Here is a 25,269-nt window from a genome sequence, read left to right on the forward strand (position 1 = left end):
GTACATGCACCCTGAGAGCGCTGGCGCACCCCCTGACAGTCAGCATTTCCTGCATAGGCAATGAATGGGCAAGAGTGCTGGTGCTCCCCCTGAGAGCACGGACCAGGGAGTGGGGGCACCAGAAGTGATCCTCACAGCCCATCCTGTGGACTGGGAGGGGTCCCCCTGTGGCTAATTGCGCTGACCCAGATGTGCCAGTGGTGGGATTGACTATGCAGGGGCAGCCCCCCCTCAGTGTGATCAGCTGTGGGGGGACCACCCCCCCTGTTGCTGACTGGCTGCTGGGGGGGAAGTGACCCCCCCCCACTCTGGAGCTACCAGCTGCCCACATGAGGGTGGGCTTATATCAGCATCTGAACCAGTGGGTCACATCCCAAAAGCTGGTGGTAAGAATATATGAAAGGGTCTGTGAGCAAACTTTAAGAATGGATTCTCCTTTAAAGGAGAAAAACATGGGGCAGAGGACCACACCCGCAGCTCAGCTTGCACGGGGCAACACACCCACATGGGCTGGCGGTGGGGGCAGCAGGTCAGGTGTGGGGGGGAATGGGCATCCGTGTGTACAAATGGGTCCTGGTACAAAGAGGTTTGCGCCGCCGGAGGAGACGATGGCTTGTGCGGGATGGGCTGGATCGGGACGACCCTGCCGGCTTCTCTAGACTCGCCAGGCTCCTGCAGCTCGCGGCGCGGCCCGGAGTAGGGAAGCGGCTCGCAGTCGCCACGTGGCTCCGCAGCCGCCGGGCGGAGCGGGCCGGGCCGGGCCGGGCACTGCACGTACCTTGCGCGCCTGCTGGATCATGGTCCGCGCCACCTCCTTGAGGTGCGGGGCGGCCTCGTCCTTGCGCGGCTGCGTGAAGAGCTCGACCCGGCCGAGGCCACGGTAGAAGGGGCGCTCGGTCCAGCCCAGGTCCAGCGGCGGCACCTCGGTGTCGGAGCGCTCGGGCCAGTAGGTCAGCGACGCCACCTCGCCCGCCGGCCCCCGCCCCGGCCCGGGCTCTTCGTAGGGGCGCAAGGCGGCCCGCAGCGCCGGCAGCTCGTGGGCAGACAGGAAGGGGGACAGCTGCAGCTGCTGCAGGCGCTGGCCGTACGCCGCCTCGCCCCGCGCCACCAGCGCCTCCAGGGCGCGGCGCCGCTCCTCGCTGTAGTAGAAGCCGGGCTGGGCCGGCGACAGCCGCTCGTTCACGTGCGCCTCGTCCAGGCACCGCAGCTGCGACTCCGCCATCTTCCCCCCCGCCCTCCTGGCTGCCCTCCTGCACCTGGAGCCGGCGGCAGGGAGGGGCCGCCTCACCTGGCTGCAGCCCCGCCCCGCCACGGCCCGGCACGCACTGGAGCCTCCCCCGGCCCGGGCCTGCGGCGTGTGAAGGAGTCGGGTGGTCCGTCACGGGGGCCGCTTGGAGAGGCTTGATCCTGCCTCAGGCAAGGGGAGGCCCCTCCAGCCCTGCCTCTCTCTGCGACCCCTGAGAACAAAAGGAAGGGGTGCCCAGGGGGAAGGTGGTGGGGCCGGCGTTCCCGTTGTGCCCAGTGCCGGAGTTAGGCCAAGCTCTGGTGCCAAGGGGCACCATAGGGCCCTTTCTCACCTCTTGTCTGTTTGTGTCTCTAGGGGGAGTTTCACGGGGACGCGTTTGAGGGGGGCTGGTGTGCTTTTTTCGGTGTCCCACCTCAGTGCGCTCATTTTGAACCAATGCCCTTTCACTCCTGTCCTTGTTTTGTCTTTGAGTTGTCCCAAGCAATCAGTGATATGCCGTTAGTGGCCCCCATCCTGCAGGGGCTTTGGCCCATGCTCCAGAGTAGTGAATCAAAAGGCTGGGCCCCACCAAGTCCCAGGACTTCCTGGCACCCTAGCCAGGTTACCCATCTACCCGACCAGGAAGGACACTGGGGCTATTTTCCAGTCCCTGGTCTGTTCACCACTTAGATCCCTCCATTCAGGCAGCCTATTCTGCCTTCATCCCCAGCTGTATAGCCCCCTGAGCTGTTCCCCCTTACGGCTGCAGTCTCCCCCGGACCTTTGGCTACTAGCCCTGGCCTATCTCCCGGCCACTCAGAACCGCAGCCGCACAGCTCTCGGGCGTTCCTCGCGGTGGGCCCCGGCCCTTTGACCCTTCTGGTCCTGGCCCCAGCATTGACCAGTCAGGGGAAGTCCAGACAGGTGCGAGTCTATGGCCCCACACTCTTCCTCTCAGGTCCACTTTCCAGACCCTACAAAAGGGGTAACCTACCCAGTTGCAGGGGCTGGGGTTAAGGCACCCCAACCCATCTTTCACCAGGGTGATAACTGGCCTGGCATTTCCTGGGGGCTCCCACACCACAGAGCGCCCCACCAGGGCGCCCACTCCTGGCAGGGTGCAATTTTAGGTCAGGCCCAGGCCTAGGCCCAGGAGCCTCCTGACCATCCCCTACAGCTCCTCCCTTACCTCCAGATAATAACAGCAGCCCTGCAGCCAAGTGATGTTGTTACCTAGCCTCCCAGTAGCAAAATGCCCTGTTTATATGGGCAGCCCTGAATCCAAAATGGCTGCCATCCTGCCTGCTGCTCTCTTCTGGCTCTTAAAGTGGTAGGCACAAGCAGTGCCCTGCCACAGCCCCGGATAAAACTGTGCTAAAAAGCAAAATGAGACATGGAGGGAGAGTACAAAAACAACATCTCCATATATAAAAGACCCTATTCAGGAGAGTGCAGGTGCTTGAATTTGGCAAACAAAACAAATAAAGATAAACATCTTGACAGAAAGAGAAAAGGACATAAGACAGAGGGGGTGGGGAAGGGTTGCACAAGTATAAATACAGGATTTGGGAGACCTGCCTCTCATAGAGATCTAGGGAAGTGTGACTAACATAGGTTATCTCTTGTCTCAACATAGAATAAACTTCACCAAATTGGATCGACTGTTAATCAGACCAACTTGTGTGCTGTCCGATGACAATACACCTTTCTGAGCTTTCGTCATTGAACATATATCCGAGTTTTGTTTCTGTCTGAAAGGCGGCTTGCTAGCTTTGGCCTTGCAGAACAGACGGATTCCAGCAGTCCGTACATCAAAAGCAACAGCAACCAGATACCACCTGAGAAAACACTCTGCACACATCAGAACAACAGTGGACAGAGAAGCCTTTACAGGCACTGATGAAGGCAAGTACAGCTTGCCATTTACCCAATGCTCATGGCTGTAGTTCTCAACTGTTTTAGACTCGGGGCACCCCTTGATCAACTCAAGGCCAACTCAAACCCTGTCAATAGAACAAAGGCCAGCCTCAGAAAATGCCAGCTCTTTGGTTTCACTTGTTTTTTACTACAAAAAATACTCGAGACATTCTTCTGCTGCAAAAAAATCAGAAAGACCACAGCAGATCAGAAGGCTCTTGACAATGGATTTCCATTGGAAATCTCTAGTTTATCCTGTGAATCACATTATGCACCTGCCAGTGCTAATATTATGTGGCACCCCTGAAAGGATCTCACTATCCCCTGGTTGAGAATCACTGGCGTGGGAGGAACAATTCTACAGATGAGAGGCAGGAAGGACCTGAGTGATCTGGCAGGCCTTCATCATTGCTTTCAAAAAGAAAGGTGGTGCCCAGGTGAAAACTCGTCAGAGGAAGGTTGTGGGCAGAGAAGCCTTCCAAAGCACTCATGAAGGCAGTTTGTGGCAGTGCTGGTCCTTACCAAATGTTTATGGCAGTGGTTCTCAACTATTTTAGACATTGGGCACCCCTAGATAGACCTGAGGCCTTCCTCAGTAGATCCAAGGCCTCCTTGGAAAATGTCAGCCCTTTTGTTTTCACTTAATTTTTGACTACAGAAAAATAAATACTAGAGCAAGTCTTCTGTTGCAAAGAAGGACCACAGCAGCTCAGAATGCTCTTGACACTGTGGATTCCTGTTGGAAATCTCTCTCAATTCCTGGTTGAGAATCACTGGTGTAGGAGAAGGGATTTCACAGCTGAGAGATGGAAAGGAACTGGGTTATTTGGAAGATCTTGACCAATTTTTTAAAGAAAAAACATGGTGCCCATTTGAAAGCTCAGAGAAGAGACAAACATGAGCAGAGAAACCTTTAGAACAGGCTTGTCCAATATATGGCCTGCAGGCCACCATGCAGCCCTCCAAGCTGTTTTCTGAGGCCCGAGGTGCTGCAACGGGAAACAAAAGTAAACATTGTACTTTCATTTCAGGGGTGGGGTGATGTGATACCACTTCCTCTGAGGTCTTTGAATATGGCTTGCTGGCCCACTGGGTGATAAAAAGTTCATGATCCGGCCCCACATTCAAAAAGGTTGGACACCCCTGCTTTAGAGGCACCGATAAAGGCACTTTATAGCACAGCTCTCTCATGTAGCAAATGTTTATGGCCATCCTGTCAGTGGGGTCTGCATGTTTGTTTACCACGTACAGAATGGAAATGAGAATGAAAATTAATGCATGTAGCTCTCTGAGCCCTTTACAGGGGAGTCCAGTATCATTATGCAGGCTTTGCAGCCAGGGAAATCTCTGGGGGAGATGAAGGGGTCCCAAGGTCATGCAACTTTACTTGGATGGATTAACTGTATTATCATTATATTTTTTTCTTATTTAAATTGTGATATCATCTCAAGGCTTTGATTGGGATCTTGGCCCCAGTGCTATGCACTGTATATACAAACAGTAAAAAAAGAAAATCTCTTCTCCCTGCAGGCCAGATCTATGATGACAGACAAGAGGTGAAGATGAACGAATTGCGGGTGAGGCCAAGGTAATGGTGAAACATGTAGGCTCCTGCAGTTATACATGTGCTTACAAGCGTGATTAATCCTGCTAAAATCTACAAGATTACTCTTATACTTGAAGTTCAGCAGCTCCATGATGCTTCAGGATCAGCTCTCAGGATCAGAGCTGCAGAAGCTGAACTCAGAATCATAGAATCATAGAAGCAGGGTTGGAAGGGACCTTGTAGATCTTCAAGTCCGACCCCCTGCCTGGGCAGTAGGGAAACTGGGCTCAAATGACCCCAGTCAGGTAGGCATCGAGCCGCTTCTTAAAGACCCCCAGGGTAGGAGCCAGCACCACTTCCCTTGGAAGTTGGTTCCAGATCCTAGCCGCCCTAACTGTGAAGTAGTTCTTATGGATGTCTAATCTAAACCTACTCTCCAACAACTTGTGGCCGTTATTCCTTGTTATCCCGGGGGGCGCTAGGGGAAACAAGGTCTCCCCCAAACCCTTCTGGTCCCCACTAGTGAGTTTATAGACGGTCACAAGGTCCCCCCTCAGCCTTCTCTTGTGAAGGCTAAACAGGTTCAGGTCCCGTAGCCTCTCATTGTAGGGTCTGCCCTGCTGTCCCTGGATCATGTGGGTGGCCCTTCTCTGGACCCTCTCAATGTTGTCCACATCCCTCTTGAAGTGCGGCGCCTAGAACTGGACACATTACTCCAGCTGTGGCCTGACCAGTGTTGCGTAGAGAGGGAGGATCACCTCCTTGGCCCTACTTGAGATACACCTGTGGATGCATGATAAGGTCCAGTTAGCCCTGCCGACCGTGACCTCGTACTGTCAGCCCATGTTCATCTTGGAGTCAATAATGACTCCAATATCCCTTTCTGCCCCCGTGCTCTCAAGAAGGGTGTTTCCCATCTTATCAGTGTGCTGCTGGTTACTACTGCCCAAGTGCAGCACCCTGCACTTGTCAGTATTGAAACGCATCCTGTTTTTGTTAGCCCACCCCTGCAACCTATCCAGGTCTTGCTGCAGTCTTTCCCTCCCTACTAGCGTGCCCACCTCACCCCAAATTTTGGTATCATCAGCAAATTTGAACAGGTTGCTTTTCACCCCGTCGTCCAAATCGCTGATAAAGAAATTGAACTGTGCGGGCCCAAGGACCGAGCCTTGGGGGACTCCACTGCCCACTTTCCCCCAGGTCGAATATGACCTGTCCACCATTACCCTCTGAGTACAACTCTTTAGCCAATTTGCAATCCATCTGACTATGTAGGCATCAATGCCACAGTCACCTAGTTTTTTGATGAGAATGGGGTGGGAGACAGTGTCAAAGGCCTTGCTGAAGTCCAGAAAGACTACATCCACGGCAACACCTGCATCCAGTGCTTTTGTGACCTGATCGTAAAAGGCAATCAGGTTGGTTTGACATGACCTGCCCCTAATGAAACCGTGCTGGTTGCCCTTGAGCATCATCCCCGCTGCTGGCCCATCACAGATGTGTTCCTTGATGATCTCAAAGAGTTTCCCCAGGATTGAGGTAAGACTGACGGGCCTATAGTTGCCTGGGTCCTCCCTCCTCCCTTTTTTAAAGATGAAGACCACGTTGGCTATCTTCCAATCATCTGGCACCTGGCCCAACCACCATGAGCACTCATAAAGCCGTGCCAAGGGCCCTGCAATAACCCCTGCTAAGCTCCCTCAACACCCTGGGGTGGAGAGCATCTGGACCTGCTGATTTGAACACATCCAGCCCCTCCAGAAGCACTCTAACCCGGTCCTCCTCAACCCTAGGTCTGGAGGTGTTCCCCTCGAGTCCATCTTGAATCACGGTGGGGGAGTTCTGGTTCCTGCACAAGAAAACGGAGGTGAAGAATTTGTTAAAGAGGTCTGCCTTCTCCTCTGGCGCAACCACCAGATTGCCTAGTGTATCTTGCAGGGGCCCCACGTTTCCCGGTGCCTTCTTCATCCTCCCTATATATTTGAAAAAGGACTTTTTATTATCTTTGATCTTGGACGCTAGTCCTAGCTCTATGTCCGCCTTAGCTTTCCTAACAGCCACCCTACAGGCCCGAGCATTGGAGGTATACTCCTCTTTGGAGATCGCCCCCCTCTTCCACTGTGTGTACGCCGCCTTTTTGGCAACCAGGCATTCCCGGACGTCCTTGGTGAGCCAGGGGGGCTTTTGGGCACTCTTGCCCCGCTTGCTTCTTGTTGGGATCATCACCCCTTGGGCCCTGAGTACCATCTCCTTAAGGAATGACCACTCATCTTGGGCACTGAATTTCCCTGCCCTGGAGAACCCCAGTACCTCTCCCACCAATCTCCTCAACTCCCCCTTCTCCCTTTAAATGGTGGTACAGTAACAGGTGATACAGTTTGAGAAGCTAGAGATAGGCTTGCTCTCCTTCTGTCCTGTTGCTAGGCCTCTTCAGTAAGTGCAGGAAGGGTTTAGTATTCCAGGCTAGCCATCCGGACCTTGTCCTAGCATGAAATTCATTTAAAATTTTGAAATTACACTGCAGAGAACTACTTGTCCACTTAGCGCATTCCTTTTTTTGGAATTAATTTCACTACAGGATTTAGGTGGGGTTTTTTTTTCCTTGTACTGCAGTCTGCCACTAGTTCTGCTACTTTGTGTGTGGCTAAGTAAAATCTCTGATCATCAGTATTCATTCATTAAAGCAAAATCTAATCCTTTACATTCAGAGAAGGCTCCCACATGCAAATCAGACTGGATTTACAAGGCTGTGTTTCTTTATTCAATATGCTTTGATTTATGTTTCAAGCAAATAAACATTTCTGTCATCAAATTCATAACCTTTTGAGGAAGTATGGATTGCCAGTTCACTGTGATGAAACCTTTAGCCACTAATGAAGAACATGTCATATTAGGGGTGGTTTAAAAGTAAATTATAGCTCAGCAGAAGAAGAGAGAGCCCCTTTTCCCATGACTATACACAAAAGTGTAATCCAGCAAATGCGGTCCAGCTAATGATATAACATGCTGTAGGCTGCTTAACCCAGTTAGCAGGCTGGTGGTCCATATCATGAAAATACCTTTACCATTAATACAAAATGATCCTCTTACTGGCAACCTTACTGACAAGGCTAAGGACTGAATAAAGGGATCACAAAAACTAACTCCCTTCTCTTGCCACAGAGGTAGTCTATCACTCTGAGGCTGGAGAGGAAACTTTTTTATGTGGGGGCAAGAGGAAAAAGGGCACTTCTGTTGCGGTTGCCCATAGTTAGAGAAATCACCAGTCTCAATTCCAAGTCATACACTTATTCTCCCATTACTGTAGCTCAGGTACTCTGTAGGTGTGTCTGCATGAGCTGCTCACTGTGCAGTTGTTACTGCACAGTCATTTAATACTTGTATAACCAAGTATGAAATGACTGTGCAGTAACTCGTGTTACTGCACAGTGGTGTCCCAGCATGGTTGCCTACTAATGCTTACTGCATTACTACTGTGCACTAATGTCATATCACGGCTTGTGCCTGGAAATGCTACTGCACATTAGTAACGAGCTACTGCACAGTAAGTGTCCCATGTAGACATGGCCCGTATCACTACTATTTGCTCGGGGGACAAAGGCAGCAGCCCAGTTTTAAGCTGGTCTGAAAAGACTGAAAATTTGAATGACTGCAAGAGTAACCAAGGGCTTTTTTCTTGGGTTTGCTACAAATGATAGCAGGGTCCCTGTACTTCTTGCATCCAAGCCACAGTTTAGGTCTAGTTGAATTCCTAGTTGGTTCCAAAATCTTTCCCAAGGCAGAGAAACTAACACAACAGGAAATACTGCCTCTTATTGTAACCCTCCCCCAGCTCTCATTACAGTGCTTTAAATCTTCTGTCTTCAAACACCTCCCACATATATTCTGATTACTTGGGCCTAATTACTTTACTTTTCTTTGCAGTGCAATGGAGGTTGTGTATTAGATAAAGATATGACACCTTATATTTAGCATTAATTGTAGCTGTGTTCATCTTTAGTATACATCTCTCTTGCCAGTCCCTCCTGTGTAATTTCAGTCCCTAAATAGCCCATCTCATGATATATTCTTAGATAAATTCCCTGTGGTGTTTTTCTGGTAGCAATTTATGTCACAAGCTCTTGTTATAAACTTTGGGTGCCTGGCTCTTTAGAACATCCTCATTTGCTGCCTTTCTCCCCGCCCTTACAGCTAGCTTTCCCCCAAAGCAATGATAATCAGTGTCTAAACTGAAAATATGGGTACAAGCTAATGTGGAGCAGTTAAAAGTGAGTTTTGAAAGAAAACTGGATGACTCAAGGGATTGAGGATGTGATATGGAGCTTTACATGTCCAGGTAGTCTCTCTTCAGCTTCGCCCCCTCTCTTGGCCCCCTTACCTGATGGCTATTCACTGACTTCTGAAAATAGGGGGAATTAAGCAAACAGTTGCCCTCATCACAAATGTTATTAAACATAACTTCTTCCCTATTGCAGGTGACTTCCTTACCAGAGGTCTGAAGAACTGAACAGGTAATGGAGACTACAGTAATTTCTCAATAACTCTTCTTTCAGGCCTGGATTGAGTTTCAAAGACTGGATGAGGGGAAAAGTTTATATATGCAGGTAACCACCTAGTTACTGCCCCGAGACTGAGATTTTAGTTTTTAAGGACTCCCAAGCCAGCACAAATCACTGTAATTTTATCCAAGTATTGGGCAAATTGGCAGGGCTAGGGAAGGGTCTGAAACAAGGTGCTCTTCAGGTGGAGAGAAGATACATCCTACTTTGCCATTCCCCTTCCACCAGTCTGGATATCTCCAGGAAGTGGAAGGATAGGTTGTGTGGCAAGTTGGCTTCTGCAGCAATCTGACAGGCTCTGAACTGGAGGAAGAACTGTTTTTAAAGGTTTCTTTTTGCCTGTTACAGTGCACAGCCTCAGGGAGAAAACAAAAGCGCTGAATGAGGAAATTGCTTAGGCTGAGTTAGCCAATTTTGTCCATGTGCTCATGCCTTTCTAGCTCAGGAGAAACAGGGCCTCCCACTCAGTCCCTCTGCTATTGTGTCCATGCAGGGAAAATAGATAGAGGAGTCTTATGAAAAGAACAAAGAATCAACCATGGTCTCTGGCTTATTTTCTTAGTTGTTCCCATGGTGGAGACACCACTTTGCAAGGATCAAGGACACACAATAAGGCCCCCTACTTTTTCCCCTCAGTGGCTACCATTCATGGGACAACTGGACGGAGGAGTTCCTTGCAGAAAGCACCACTGGACCAGGGCACTTGCTCAGTCTTTTCACTTTGCCCGCACAGGCAGAGGAATGAAGGCCGTGTATTAATGCAAGGGTTGTGGGGCTCCCTGCAGGTCTGGAAACTTGGCTATGTGGCAAGTAGTAGCAGCATTAGTTGCTGCAGCTCCTAGAGTTGTGGCAATTAACACTATTATCACTTGTCCTGCTGTCAAATTTCTGGACCAATGGGGAGCCACATGGGCTGGATCTAGCATGTGGAACCACATCATTTCGCCCATGGGCTGGAAATATGGCAACAGGAGGAGTAATGGCTGCCTTAGCTCTGCATGAAATAGCAATTAATGCTGTCACCTCCAGCCCTGTGGAGGTGGCAGCATTAACGCTGCCACCAAACATCAATTAAGGCTGCCACCTCCATCCCTGTAGACTAAAGGATATAGGCCCACAGTCCAGATCTGCCCTGTAGGGTTGAATGAGTTGGTCACCATTGCATTAACACATTGGACCATGACTCAGAACTAGCTACAATGCCCGGCTCTGGCACAGACCTCCTATGTAACCGTGGGCCAGTTACTTAACTCCTCACTGCCAGTTCCCCAGCTCTAAAATCAGGATGATACCTTCCTCTTCACGCTGAAGTGCTGAAAGGTTGAATTCAAAAGGGATGAAAACTAAATCAAGGTCACCTCCTTCTCCTACTTCAGCTTCTCCCATGTAGAGAAAAGGACAGAAGGGGGGGTCCCAATGCAGATAAACCAAGCTGTTTATAAGCAGACATTCTGAAGAGAATACAAAGTCATGTTTATTGCACAGGATGCTTAGTTATTATTATACACGAACAGTGGGAAAGATGCTTTACAGACAGGAGGTCACAACCCCACTGAAGTGCTTACAGTTTAAAATTAAAACAAGAAAGAGTTAAAAAAAACCCCTAAACTTTAGGGTAGATAGAGAAAAGGAGATATAGGATCATGTGTTTACCCATATTTATTACTGGCTCCAAAACAAGCTATAGATTATATTTGATTGCACAAGTTTGGAGGACAGGATTCACAAGTGTACTGTGTGCACAGGCAATGGCATGAGGCCCAGTGATAGGAAAGGAAAGAGATGACTTATAGGAGACTCTTGGTGGATGGAGCTGATGCCAGAAGAATAGGCAGAAGACCAAGTGATTTTATTTAGGGTCCTAAATGTAAGGCCCAAACTATTTGTGATGGGTAGGATGCAGCCAGCAGAGGGACTGCAAGAAGGAAGTTGTTGGCAGTAGATTTATGACCCAGATACCTTGTTCCAGGTGGGCCCAAACCCTCAGACCAACCACGACTACTTCCATTTGATAGTAGGCAAATTTTATTGCTATACAGTGATAGCAGATAAGAAGAATGCAGGCAAAGCAAACAGAATAATTCCCCCCTCCACCCCCCCACCAATTCTCTGTCTACCAGTCCTAAAGGGTTGTCACAGAGGGGAGATATGTCTGGCCAGGACATGAGCTTCATCCTGTGATTCTGTCTGGAATGTCAGATGTCAGCAGCCTGGAGGTTGAGGGCTGACCTTCCCCTCCAGTAAGGTGGGTGAGACAGGCTAGTGGTGTGTCCTCTGTCCATGATGGCCTCATTTTCTCCCCTTGGGGACCCTTTGCTGCTCTGAAATCTCTCCATTTGTATTCTTTCTCCTCCTGATGATTCTGCATCTCCAAGTACCATTGACTGGTTTCACTGTGCTTGTCATGCTAGCCACATGCTGTTTTGTCAGCATATTCCTTTGTTTCCCAAGCCTATCACGTGCACACATCTTAATTTGGGCATTTACTGGCGTCTTAATTTGGGCATGCCCCCGCCTCCTAATTTGTTCCATCTACCAAAACTGGAAATCCCAAAGACTCTGCAGTTGGGCACTGTGAACTGGTGCCAATGCTGCAGAGTCCCTTATATCTGTTATGGGTATACTCTACAAATTTCCCAGACTGTTTATGCCCCTTGTCCATTGACCTCAGACATGGTATGTCTGCCTTGAAGGAAACTTTGTCACAAACAGGCTTTTAGAAACCAATTAACCATTGCCATTTCCCTGGACCATTGTTCCAATGCATATCTGCTCTACCTACAAGCTAGTCCCAAAAGCATACCTCTAAATATCATTTTCTAGCCATCCGAAGTGATATAATCACACTTGATAAGTGAGGAAGATCACCTTAGCAGACACAGTAATGGACGCCCTGAAGGCAGAGTAGAAGGTAATGGGGCATTAGAAAGTGGGAAGCTCCAGCAGTCTAACAGGAGATGGCCAGGCCATGTGTGGAAGTTCTCACTGTCAAAACAGCGGGAGGGTCAGGCCTGCAAAATGTTTGGGGAAAAGGGTAGGATTATGCTGCAGTTTTGGTGTGTAGAGAAGAGGAGCTGTCAGAGGCAAGCCTGACTTTACAGATTTAACCAGACAGAAGAACAGTGTCAGTTATAGTAGTTATGGAAAACAAGTCCGTCTTAGAAGGAAAGGAAAGGAACTTCATTTGTTAGGGAACACTTCAAGAAGAGATATTGGACGAACAGGCTGAAATTCAGTACAGGGAAACAGACTGTGGGGGGTGACAAACAGATTCACAGATCATAAGCATAGCGGTGACAGATAAATGCAGGTTTTATGAGACAGAATGGGCATGTTTATTGGGTTGGGGGAGGTACAACAGTTTTATGGTGCCATTATCAAAACACTTTGCAATTTGGGACATGTTTAATTCAGAGAAAAAATGCTGAAGACAAATCCTGTAAAACAAGTGTCAGCTGTCTACCACTTTATGAGGGCAACTGTTAGCTTCAGTTTTAACTGTAGCCTTGAACCCCTTCGAACTCTCAAGGTTTCCAGTTCATTAGCAGTGCTGTACAACATTGGCAACTCTTGAGTCAGAGAAAAAACAAACAGAAAAGGCAGTAGTATTTTCTTCCTGGAAACCTGTTCAGAGGATCTGTAACCCATGGGAAAGAATTTTACTATAATCCTTAAGAATCTGTTTTATGTTATGCTACACCTTATGAGTACCTAACTACATTGCTGGAATGCAAGTAACAGGAACCTAAGTCACTCAGCAACCATTTAAATATCTCCATATCTGCATGAGAATGCAGTAGAACTAGACACTGACACAAGATACAGTACTTTGCAAAGAAAATGGCAAGGGAAGGTTTAGGTGAATACAGTGCCATATTCTAGGTTTGAATCTGGACAGGAGACCCTAGCTAGTGCTCCTGGCATCTCTAGCAGCCAGAACACCTGGTTTAGCATACACATGTTAGGTCTATACACTAGAGCCAAATTGTTTTTCATTTTACACTGAGGAAACTGAACCAAGAGAAATCAGAGCACTGCATGCAAAATGTATTCTGTTCAGGCTGCAGTAATTGAGGACAAAATGGCCACTAAACTTAGCACACAGCAAAACTGCTTAGAAATTTAAAGATGCACTAAGATGATAACAAAACATCAGTTTCATAGCAACATGCACCGCAGTCCAAAATGCCACTGAAAGTAGCACAGTTGTATCATGCAAGGGGAAAATGGCTCTTTCTGTCTACTCTTGATACATCATTTAATGAACCTATAATCCTTAACACTAATCATCTTCTGAGGCAGGCACAAACTTCCTGAAGCATTTGGGTTCTGTGACAGCCTCATCCAAACACTGACTTAACCCAATCCTGCTTACATATAAAAGTTTCAGGGAGGCTATGAACTCCTGCAGTATGGCTTACCACATCTTATGCCTACTTCAGCATTTAGATGCATTGGCAGAAAGCAGCAGTATAGCAAAGTGGGAGTGACTGGGTCATCTTCAGGCCCAAGAATTGACCCTGGGGGACAGTGGGGGCAAAATTAGCAGGAGTTGCACTGCTAGTGGTCCAGCTACAGCCCTGCCCTATCTTTGGCTAATCTCAGAGCCTGTCCTGCTCCAAATGTCTGTGGTCCCTGTCCTGGGTTCAGCTCTAAGCAATCATAGATTGCAGTCATTCCCTTCTTGCCCTCATTAGCATGGAGAAACCCACCATTAGCTTGTCCTATGTGTGCTGCTGCTACTCATCTCAGTGGTGGCACAGAGAGAGTGCCCACAGCTGGTGTTTATCCCCTGGCAGCACAAGAAAGCAGTTGCTAGTGCTGCCAAAACCCCCCACTGCCAAATGCCTCTGAAGCCCCACGTCTATCAGGCTGAATCAAAAGCTCTGTGGGCTAGATTGTAGATTCGGCCTGTGGCCCATAGGTTACTGGCCCCTGAGTTAAGATCACCTCTCGGTGTCAGAAGAGACTTCAGTCTTCATGGGTGTATGTCCACTGTGCTGAGGGTACCGATTGGTGGAGAACGTGCTAGTGGTTTTTATGACATAGATGCCCGTTCCTTTCATAATTACACTAAGCTTCCATAACTTACTGTAGATAGCTGAACAAACCATCAGTTAATCCTAGGAAGGACTGGACTAATAAGCATTAGTCCCAGGATTTCACAGTGCTTTATATAAGTGTTAGCCTTGTACCCTTCCTCGTGACATACATAAGGGGAAGCAGAAGGATCATTTCACCCAATGATGTAAGGCAAACACTTCTAGGATGGGAATCAGCATCTGCCTTTTAAACATTATATAATAATTTGAAACAGCAAATTAAGATGGGAAGTGAATTGGCTTCAGGAATGTGTTGCCAGATCAGAGAATACCTTTTGGACTGATTGTGGTGATACAACATCACACAGTGCTATGCCTGCTGAATCGACCAGGTGGGGGGTTGATTCAGACAACTGTAACATGATAAATTTGGATGGGTCTGTTTATTTGTCCATATCTAGGCAGCTCTACAGACACTGTGCTGGTGAAACAGTTGGACACTGTTGATTTCCTGCCTTACACAACACTTATTCAGATAACATGTGGTCTTCCCCTCCCTTTTCTTTAAGCTGGTTTCTGTTTGGAAGGCAAATATGCATAACACCTGAGATGACCTTTAGAACCTCTATTGCTTGTATACTGCTTCAGATTTCTAATGAACTACACAATACGTGACTTGAAGAACAAGTCCCTGCCCCAAAGAGCTATCCACACATGTAACATCAAACATGTTTCAAAATCACGCAGTTGAGAACAAAGGAAGGACCAGGTATTCACAACACTTGGTGTTTTTTGCAGAAGGAAAAGAAGGAAACTTGTCCAATATTAATGGGGAGTTTGTCCTGGGCAGCCAGGGTGAGGTGAAAGAGAACAAGTCAAGAAATGGGGAAGAAGATAAATGAGTGGTGTAAACATTTGAGTGCACCAAGGCATAATGAACGATAGTCCAAGAAGTAATTTAAAGCAGAGTCATTGGCAGAAGTGGAATTACACAGAGAAACTAGAACACTGACAGTGTGGACCTGAATTTTATTCACAGCTCTGCCCCTGACCTGAAGTACTACTTTGAACAAACAACTTGATACTTCTCTCTGTGCCTCCGTTTCCCCTCACAACCTAAGTCAGTCTTGTCTATTTAAAATGTAAACAATGTAAAGTCTTTGGAGAGGAATTTGTGTCTTTGTGTTACCTGCTTCTGTAGTACCCAGCACAATGGGGCCCTGATTTTAGCATGTCTCCCCCATGCTACTGTAACACTAATAATGAATACTAATAGTAAAAAATAAATGGAAAAGAGAAGCTACTGTACAAACTTGTGAACTAGGGAATACAAAACTGTGGATAGAGACAGAAAGTCAATTATGGCAGTTCCAGGTTGGATAATCCAGGGAAGAGTTTACAGCAGCAGAAGCAATATTGGTCATTTCAGGACACCGGACTACCTTGGTAATAATGAAGTGACCAGCCTTCACAGGGAGCAAAACCTGTGACATAATTTCAGGTGCTCCAAACACTTCCAGAACCAGAAACAGTCTATATCAGTTTGAGTTCTGCTTAATGTAGTTGCCTTAATGCAGTGCTGTGTGCAGACTAATTAGCTCTGTTCTGAGACAAAGCTAATTTGCCTGGGCATAGTGCACTCTGAACATGGCTATTTTGCTTTCAGTGTGGGTTCATGGTCTTGTCTCCAGGCAGTGTCATGCTGCATTCTCTCAGAAGCACAGAAGGATGCTTTCTTGGCACCAATCTCTGACCAATTTTTCAAATTCAGGACAAATGTCCAAATTTCAGGTGCCTTGAGGGGATATCAGGACACAGCCTTAACATTTGAGTCTGTCCTGAAAAATTCAGGCTGGTTAGTCACGTTAGCTAATAGGACAGGAAGGAAAAGAATGAACACTGGAGAAACTCCAGAGCGGGAAATAGCAGCATATAGCTGTTAGAGGGCCTGAATGCAAAAGAAGGAAAAAAAGAGGAAAGTAAAAGCTGACACAAAGATTAAAAACTTGGCTGATAAGCAGGAGGCTGATGTTGTTGCAAACAACAGAGAAAAAGGGAGAAGGGAGGGCTTGCTAGGAAAGGTAGGTGCTATTTTAGATAGATCGGGCTAATTTCAGCCCTGATGTAACTCCATTTACGTCAATTTAAGTCAGTAGAGTTATTCAACGGATTAATTTAGGTCACTGAATTGAGGTGAAGGTGAGTCAGCTAGGAGATTTTGGAGAGTAAAGAGATGTGGAAAGGGCACAGAGTGAAAGGTGGAGGATATGGAGGTAGGTGTAAGGGTCATCAGCATTTAGAAACTACAAAAGCAGGCACCATCACTCAGGAGAGATGGTAAGGAGAAAAGTGACAGGAGTGGAAGCAGCCCCAGCAGAAATCAGGAGGGGGAAGCTCAAAAAGAAATGCTAAAAGCAAAATAAAAAATTAGAAAGAGTATCTCTGTTAGCCTCACTCAAGTCAAGAAAAAACAGCTTCCATCTGGCAATGTTGCTAAAGGCTAGGGAAAAGCAGCCACGAAGGACGAGGGGAGGAATGAACAATCAACAACAGTGTAAGAGACAGCAGCTATATCAGGGAGATCAGTGACAGTGCAGAGGCCCCTAGCCTACACTGTCCAGGAAGAGATCATAAGAGACTTCAGTGAGGGCACTTCTGTGAAGTGTGAGAGGTCAGACTGTGTGGAGCTGAAGAAAACAGAAAGAAACAAATTCAAGGTGAATAAATCTGGAGAACAAAGAGAAGGGAAGAGAGAGAGGGAAAATCTTAATAGAACGTTTTTAAGAACAGAGGATATAGGGCGTGCTTGAGTGTGGAAAGATGGCCTGTAAGAAGAGAGACTGAGGATGTGGGGAAGGGAATGAAAGAATAAAGAGGGAAGAGAAAGCAGGAGCTTTCAGGTGAAAGGCTGGAGAGACACAGGAGAAGCTTTAGAGATGAGATAAAGGACAAAACGGCACAGGGTACAAAGAAAAGGAGGAAGAAGGCAGAGGGGTGGGAATGCAGTGATGTTGCTGCCGGATGGCAAATCTTCGCTTGCCTGGAGTGTGGCTATGCAAGCAAGGCCAGAACAACCCACAGACAGTTTGGGCCCAACACTGCAAGGTCAAATCGTTATCCAGCACTTCACTCTTTCTGTGTCAACTCCTCTAGGCTGCTCACCCAGGCTTACCCATCCATCGACTATATTCATTAGGTGAGTGTGAATCTAAGCCTTGATTTTTATTCTGCATATTTATTCATAACGTGTTCCAGGTCCAATCTGAAACAGGCTTTGGATCAGGCTTTTTTAGCACATTGGTTATTGCTGATTCTACTTAACAAGAATAATGGGCTTGAATCATTCCTGAAACAAGTCAGTGAATATGACTTTGTCCCATTAATTTTCTAGAGTCATGTGAAGACCAAATGAAACCAGACAGGGCCTGGTGTCAGACTGACAGAAGCATCCATGCATAGCTCTTATGACCTTAACCAGGAAGCAGGAGACAATGTACAGAGGAAAATGTCTAAAATATATGATATCTCTTCAAGGTATGTGGAAGTAGGAAATAAAATAATGACTTGATCTCAGTCAGTAAGATGGGAAAAATGCAACCTAACCATGCCTCCTGTTTTTGCTCTCTCTTCCATTCTGCTCCTTTTTTCTTCTCTTTCCATGCAAATTCTTTTAAACAGCTGTTTAGTTTTGTTTGTAATTCAATTTACATAATTTTAAACTTGTATACCTCAGGGTTTTTTCTTCTTTCTTTTTTAATTCACCCTACTGTTTTTATTTCCTCTTCCAATTTATTTTTTATACTTTTGGTCTTTCAGTTTTCAATCCTTATCAGACATTCTTATTTTCATTTCTTTACTTTCTAGTTCTGCTCCCATTTCTACTTTCTCTTCCTCTTTGCTCCTATTCTGGATCAGTTTCAGTTAGGAATATTTGAAAGTCAGAAGGAAATGTTACAAATTCAATGTTAACCCTCCATCTGCTTTGATGACAAACTGCCTTCTTCCTAGCTACCACCCACCAAAACATTTCCCCAAATTTACATGCAAGCACAAAGATGAATTACCTACAAACCATGCATGGAGGCCAGACCCTAGGCACAAGCATCAAAATAACCACCTCTCTTTTACTATATTAAAAAATTACATTTAGCCCCAATAGAATGCATTTAATCTTTAAACGCCTGTGCAACCCTTCATTAATTTGTCCTCACAATATAATTAAATATTATTATCCCCATTTAACAGACAGGGAAACCTCAAATGAAGAGAAGTTATGTAACCCATAACAAATGCATGCACCCATGCTACCCACAAACTTAAACAAATTGACTCTTATCTCTGAGACATCTTCAACTTACACAGATCCCAAACTGCAGTCAGATCGTTCACTGTCCATTGTTCAACAGCTTGCTTTAAGACAGGGAAGTTGCACAGTCATCTTCCCTCACAGGGCAGCTTTTCAGAAGATGAAATGAGAGTAAACAGTAGAGACAAGGAGCAGAAAACAAACACTAGCACACAGAGTCTTGTTCCAACACTGTCAGGATGTTTGATAACTTTCTTTGCTTACTGATGATTGTAAATACAGGTTCTTCCTGGTTCTAGTACCTGTGGTTCAGTACCTAGGTTATTACAAGGAAAATCACCTTGGGCATGTGTATGGAAAGGATAACATCCTGGATGATTAAAAAAGCTGGCATGATTGAAGGATATGCTAGAAGATGTGGAGGCTGTGAGCATGGGAAAGCAGGTAATAAATATGGATGCTAGGGCCTGAGGGAAGGGAGTCAGAGAGGTGTATGGTGGAGCTCTGGAGTCATGGGGCACAGATGGACCAGAGAGATTTACAGTGTAGGAAGGGAGGTGTTACAAAATGGTTCTTATTTTTCCTGCAGTACCTATGATTTTGCATTTGTAGCATTGTCGCAGGTGATCTCCCTTGACAAGAAAGCTGGAAAAAAATTCTATCAAATGCACACAAAAGTGAAAATGCTGCTGACCTATTTTACTACTAATTACTTTTTAACTGTTCTGACTAGTTCTACTGGTACCAAAGTGTCACTAGGGGAAGATAATAGGCCTCCAGGACCTCAGGCAGTAGCATAAACAAAGCCATCAAAGACCATGGCAAAAATATTAATGAGGAGGGAAAGGGAAGACATGGTAAACGCATGTCATCTGGAAAGTATGACCATTCCTTATGCAGAAAGCACTCACAAAGAGGATGGTAAGTTCTATTCTTCCTAGTCACAGTTTTCACCTAAGAACAAGCAAGAGATCAGCCTCCAAATGTGGGACTCTTCAAAGAGCTAGGCAGATTTTGCAGGGCAGGAGGAGCCCCATCAAGGCTTTCCTCCAGTAGTATTTAGATGCTTAAAGTAGTATTTAGATGTATACAGAAGTTGCTTTTTTTGCCATTTAAAGCACTTTATTGTTGTAACTTAACAGCAGTGCATGGCTTTACAGCACTTTAAAAACAGGGACAGCGCTTTAAATTAACCTGTGTTATATGCAGTATTAAAATTTGAAGCACTGTATTTTGCAGCCTTTTAGCAACCTGCAGTGCTTTAAATAACTTCTGTACTCCGTTCAAACTTCTGACCAGAGAAGAAGCCCCAGGAAACTGCAGAGCACCACCTGCCTCCTAGCCTGGAAATTGCTGGGAGGCTCACAGCCCTCTCCCCTAACAAAAAACACTCAACTTCTGTCATGTTTAAGAGTGCTGTAAATTCATAGTGCAATAAAAAGTGCTCTAAATTACAGTCCTGTAAAACATGCACAGTGCATTTCTGTACACACCCTTAATTCTTATAGAGGTGCCTAAGCCCCAATTCAATCAGTGTCTAACTTTCTAAGGAAGCTAAATACCTTTGAAGTCTTTCAGCTTCCACAGTGCTTTCTGGCCCGCCAATGTCACCATGGTAACAAGGCTTTCAACAAGAATCAAGCTTTCAAGAGAGTTCTCTATTTCCAACCTGGACCTGGACCTACCTCTTTCTCTCTCAGAGAAGGTTAGTTGATGCTAAGTAGGTCCTTACTGTTTTACTTCCTCTGGGGGTTCCAGCAAGCGAAAGCATGGGTTGCAGGACACTGGGCTTTCCCATCCCAGGATACTTTGTTTTCTTAATAAAAGGTAGAGATTAATGTCAGGCTTAACCTCTGCCAAACCTGCAGACTCTGGACTCTCAAGCTCATAGAGGCTCCAACTCATCACAATCGTCATTAATTAATAATATTAATTCATTATATTAATGCAGTGCCCAAAGGTTCCAGTCAGGATTGGAGCCTGATTTTGCTGGATGCTGTACAAGGATGAAAAGACTAGCCTACAGTCTATGGACACTATGCTGGATGCTTGCATGCTTTGCTGGCTGGGACACATGGAGTGCATGCCTGAAGGTTGTCTACTGAAGGCTGTGCTCTATGGCCAACTCAAGAACTGCCCATGATGTAGAGGAAGGCCAAAGCTTTGATACAGTGACACGGTCAAGCAAGGTCTCAAGAGATTCAGCATTCCCACAGTCAACTGGGAGAACCCTGCCCACAATAACTGACTCTGGAGAAGCTGGGTCAGGGCTGGTGCAGTCACCATGGAGAGCCATCAGAGAGCCCAGGCTGAGGCCTGCAGGTGAGCGAGGAAGCAGTGTGCGCTTCAATCTCCATCTGATGAGTGGATCTGTAGCCACTGTGGGAAGGTTTGCCACTTGTGCATTGGGCCCTTCTCCCACACCACTGCCAAGTACCAGTGACTGACTTTGTTGCATTTCCTTTGATCTGTCAAGATGTTGGATGGCCATATATACAAAGATGAAAGCACAGTTCCTGACACACATTCTAAAAGACACTAAAACAGACAAAATGTGGGGCCAAGGAGTATAGATAGATAGGAACAATCATGAAAAGGCAGATGACTGGTATAGACTTGTTAGTTGTTTAGTTAGGAACTGGAAGTAATGTAGAGGAGGGGGGCAGGAGGAGTTAGGAAGAGTAAGGGGGTAAGGAAAGGAAGATAGAGGAGGGGCTTCTCATCTAGTCAGGCAAAACTGATATGGCTTTATAGGCACTGAAGCAGTTGATGTGGCTTTGTAAGAACTGAAGCATGGGCAAGGTTTAAAGAGGAAGGATAAAGTCATGGCATTATGTATTTGGGGAGGGCAGTTTAAACTTGACAAAGTTGCGGCCACTAGTACACTGATACTACTCCCTGTCATACTATTTTGTTGTTTCTAAATGCTCCCTTCTCTTTCTCATCATAGAGTTTAAGCAGTTTGGGGCAAGCAATTTGTTTTGTGTTTCTACAGCTTAAGCACACAATGGGATCCAGGCCATGGACTAGGCCTTCTAAAGGCTATGGTGATACAATTACTAATAAATAATAGTGCAAGGAAGCACAGGCATGCTTAAGAGAGAAGCTAGGTGGGTGGTAATGGTAAAATAGTGCAGGTCAGAACTGTGATATGAGAGCTAAGAGGCTAAAGACTATAATGGAATTAAGCCTCCGTGACCTGGGAGTCCAGAGTCTATAGAAAAGGGCTAAACTGTGAAGAGATGTAAATACCTTGACTTTAGCATGGCTTTTTACACTGCCTCCCATGAGATTCTCATTAAGAAGCTAAGGAAATACAGATGAGAGGAGTACTGCCAGGTGGATACAAAACCAGTTGGATCATTGTGCTCAATGTTTCGTTGGGAGGAGGTATTGAGTGGAGTTGCCCGGGGTCTGTCCTGGCCTCTGGTATTGCTTAGTATCTTCATTAATTATTTGGATGATGGGATTGAGTGCATGTTTAGCAAATTTATGGATGACATGAAGTTGGGTGGAATTGTAGACTCTCTGGTGGGTACAGCTAAAATCCAGAATAATGTGGATAATCTGGTGAAATGGTCTGCAATCATTCAGATAAGATGCAACACTCTTATGCAGACTCACATCAATGGATGAGAGAGGGTCATTATCATTTCAAATGAGACCAGCAAAGCACTGCACACACCTGCTGCTCTGTACATGCAGATCTTACTAAAATAACAATGATGTCTTTATGGAAGAATGATCTAGGTCCTCAGATGGTATCAATTAGCCTAGTTTCATCAGCTGAAGTGGATCTACCCAGAATTTCCCTAGCTTGGGATCTGACCCAAGCTCTCTTCAGGACATATGGGCCACATTTCTCAAAGCTGGAAGTGCTTGCACTTGGGCACTCAATGTCATGGTTAGGCACCTAAATGAAAGAGGTACGTTTGTTCAGAAATGACTTCAATCTACAGTTGCAGGTACTTGGCACTTCCGAGAACCAGTCCACAGCTATTTAAATGCATTACAGTAATGGCAATCTCCAGCATTAGGGTTTCATGCTGATAAACAGTATTTGACATCTTATTATTCAGATCTGCAATTACTAGATCAGAAAGGACAATCATGATCGTATAGTCTGACTTTCTGTATACCACAAACCATTGGATTTCTCCTTGAGGTTCCTGCATCATACCCCATAACTTGTAGTTGAATTAGAGCACATCATTTGGGAAGGCACCTGGTCAAGATTTAGAGATTCCAAGAGATGGCAAAACCACTGCATTTCTTGGAGCCACTGGTTATACTTACCTGAGTCTTAGTACCACTGTCTTTTTATTTCAGTCCTTAAATCAGGAAGAGATTGGATGACTCATGTCAGCATAACTTTTCTGCTGTATGAAATTTCTGTTCCATGAAACTTGCACCCATAGGTGACTGGTAGGGGGTGCATGGGAGTGCACATGACCCCCTGGCAGCTCACATTGATACTGTCAGTAGGGCTGGTGCTCCCCCTGACAGGGCTGCCACCACCAGCAGCTTCTGTGGATGCCCCCACCCCAGGTTCAGGAAGCACCAGTCACTCATGCTTGCACCCATTTCAAATGAGAGATTCTAGCTATAATTTTGATTGCTGATGTTAACAATTGTGTTGTGTAAGCACTTGAGTGCTTCATTGCCTAATAAACGTGAATGATAGCTGCACTCAGAAGCAGAATTAAAAGGATGAGCTATTAATTTAGTGGGGTTACAGGACAGCAAGAAATCTTCAGCTAATCTATTCTTCTGAAAACTTTTGAGGTTCTTGGATTTCCTTCCCAGGTAACTTTCCTGGATAATAACTTGATTAGGAAATATAGAAGTCCAAACATGTCAGAAATATTTTTTGTATACTAATTTAAAGTTAAAGAAAAGACTAGATCTTTCATATTCTTCTGAACAGAAAGACTTTAACAAGAGCCACTGATGAGAGGTTGGGAGAATTTATTTTTTCAGTATTTATAGCAAATCCAAGATCTTCAGTTCAGGGTTCTGCCCAAAAAGAAGCCCACCGGACTTTCTAAATGTTATTATTTATTCATCCTAATGTTTTAAGGCATCCTCTCTATATTTTAGTAGCCTTCTTCATTTCTCTTAGTCACTTGTTAAATCATTTACACATGCCTGTACTAATTGACCTTCTTCATCAATGACAGGAAAACAGCTGGTGTCAAAACACAGCTATGGTTGGCTGATATAAAACTACAGGAGCCCGATTCTCCATTACTATGAACCTCCTGTAGTCATTTATGTGAAGGCAGAGTGGACATAAAAAGCCATCTGATCAAAATGGCCAGGGGGTGCCCTTCCACCCACTTTACACTGGTAAAAATAATGGCATAAGGTACAGAGCCAGCAAGAATCGAGAAAGATGGAAAAGTTACAGCTTATGCTTTTTAATCAAATTTTGCTGTGCACAGATGTTGAACCACATTCTACTTCTCATGCAACACTTACATGCTGCAGCTCCTAGAACTATTTGATCATAGCAAAGTGCATTTTCAATTTCATTATTATTATTTCTTACTATTTATTATTATTAATATTGGAGCACTGGCAACATAGGCATTTTATAGCAGAGAGGGAGACATGATCCTATCTCCAAGAAACTTAATGTGAGTCAGACACACTCAATGCAGTAAAAGGGTAAATGATGCACTGTCTGAATGACTTTTAGACATGAGATAAAAGTATCTTTTATTTTCTTTATTTCATTTATCTTTGTTGGTTATCATTGAAAGGCTTCCCAGAAGTGTCTTTTAAATAGAGAACTGAACTTTCTCATGATTTCAGGAAGTTCTTGCAATTTTACAGCTTTTAGGATTCAAATGTGCAGTAAACTCATCTGTAGTGAATGGCTTTCCTGACAGAGTTATCCTAATTTTCATATGTAATAGCCAAATTCACCACAGCCACATCCTCGCAGGTTGCAATAACAAGCGCTTGCTCCTGCTGCTGATGAGAGTTTGACCTACAGTTCCCAGTTACTATGTATTTTGATATATTTTGGTCTGGCTTTTTACTTATCTTTACTTAATTGTCATCCTTTTTCTACACAAGCTTCCTTGCTTTTTTCCTTCTCATTGTTATTTGAGCTCGTTTTCTTTTTGCATATCTTTTGCATTTTCTTACTAGCACATTTTCTTGCTAGCACACTCACCGTTAACTGAGTGGGCTTTATTTACTCAATGAAAACATTCAGAGTGCTTTGAATTTCTTTCCTACACTGAGGTCAATGAACACTTTTTACTCATTCACCTATTCTCTGCAATCTCGTACCAGAGGGCGAAGAGCCAGATCTTAAAATGGGTTTAGGTGCCTGAAAATGTAACTTATGTGGAATTTAGGTGCCTGTATCCAGGACTGCAATCTACACACACTCCACCTCACTACTTTGGCACCTGAGCCTTCACCGGTAAAATTACTTGGGTATCTAAAGTTCCCCACTCTGAGGCACTGACATCTTGAATGAACTAAGCATTTCAGCACCAGTCTTTTGCCTAGACCCACTTGTGATTTACAAAGTAGCTGGTCTTTTTGCCTAAGTCCACCAAAGGCTCTGTCTGGGTAGACATGCTCTGAAAACGTGTAAGCATGCACCAGCAGCGCTGGAATCAGCGCAAAGCACAGTAGCTATAGTTGCTTTCATT

At 45.6% G+C, this 25,269-nt stretch overlaps 1 protein-coding gene and 1 long non-coding RNA gene across 2 annotated transcripts in view; one reads left to right on the plus strand and one right to left on the minus strand.

Annotated features, from left to right (window-relative positions):
* Positions 1-2,404, minus strand: part of FAM83F (family with sequence similarity 83 member F) — a 28,736-nt gene extending 26,332 nt beyond the window's left edge. The window contains exon 1 of the mRNA XM_006264023.3: positions 779-2,404. Coding sequence (XP_006264085.1) covers positions 779-1,222 — 444 coding nt within the window. The 5' untranslated portion in view covers positions 1,223-2,404. The remainder of the gene's footprint in view (positions 1-778) is intronic.
* A 2,263-nt stretch (positions 2,405-4,667) lies between these two features.
* On the plus strand, positions 4,668-24,019 carry LOC109283645 (uncharacterized). The gene is made up of 4 exons (XR_009461710.1): positions 4,668-4,730; positions 9,164-9,199; positions 17,681-20,300; positions 20,547-24,019. It is a non-coding gene; the product is annotated as an uncharacterized LOC109283645 (long non-coding RNA).
* Positions 24,020-25,269: the final 1,250 nt, after the last annotated feature.

Source organism: Alligator mississippiensis, chromosome 4 (assembly GCF_030867095.1).
Source record: "Alligator mississippiensis isolate rAllMis1 chromosome 4, rAllMis1, whole genome shotgun sequence".
Classification (NCBI taxonomy): domain Eukaryota; kingdom Metazoa; phylum Chordata; order Crocodylia; family Alligatoridae; genus Alligator; species Alligator mississippiensis.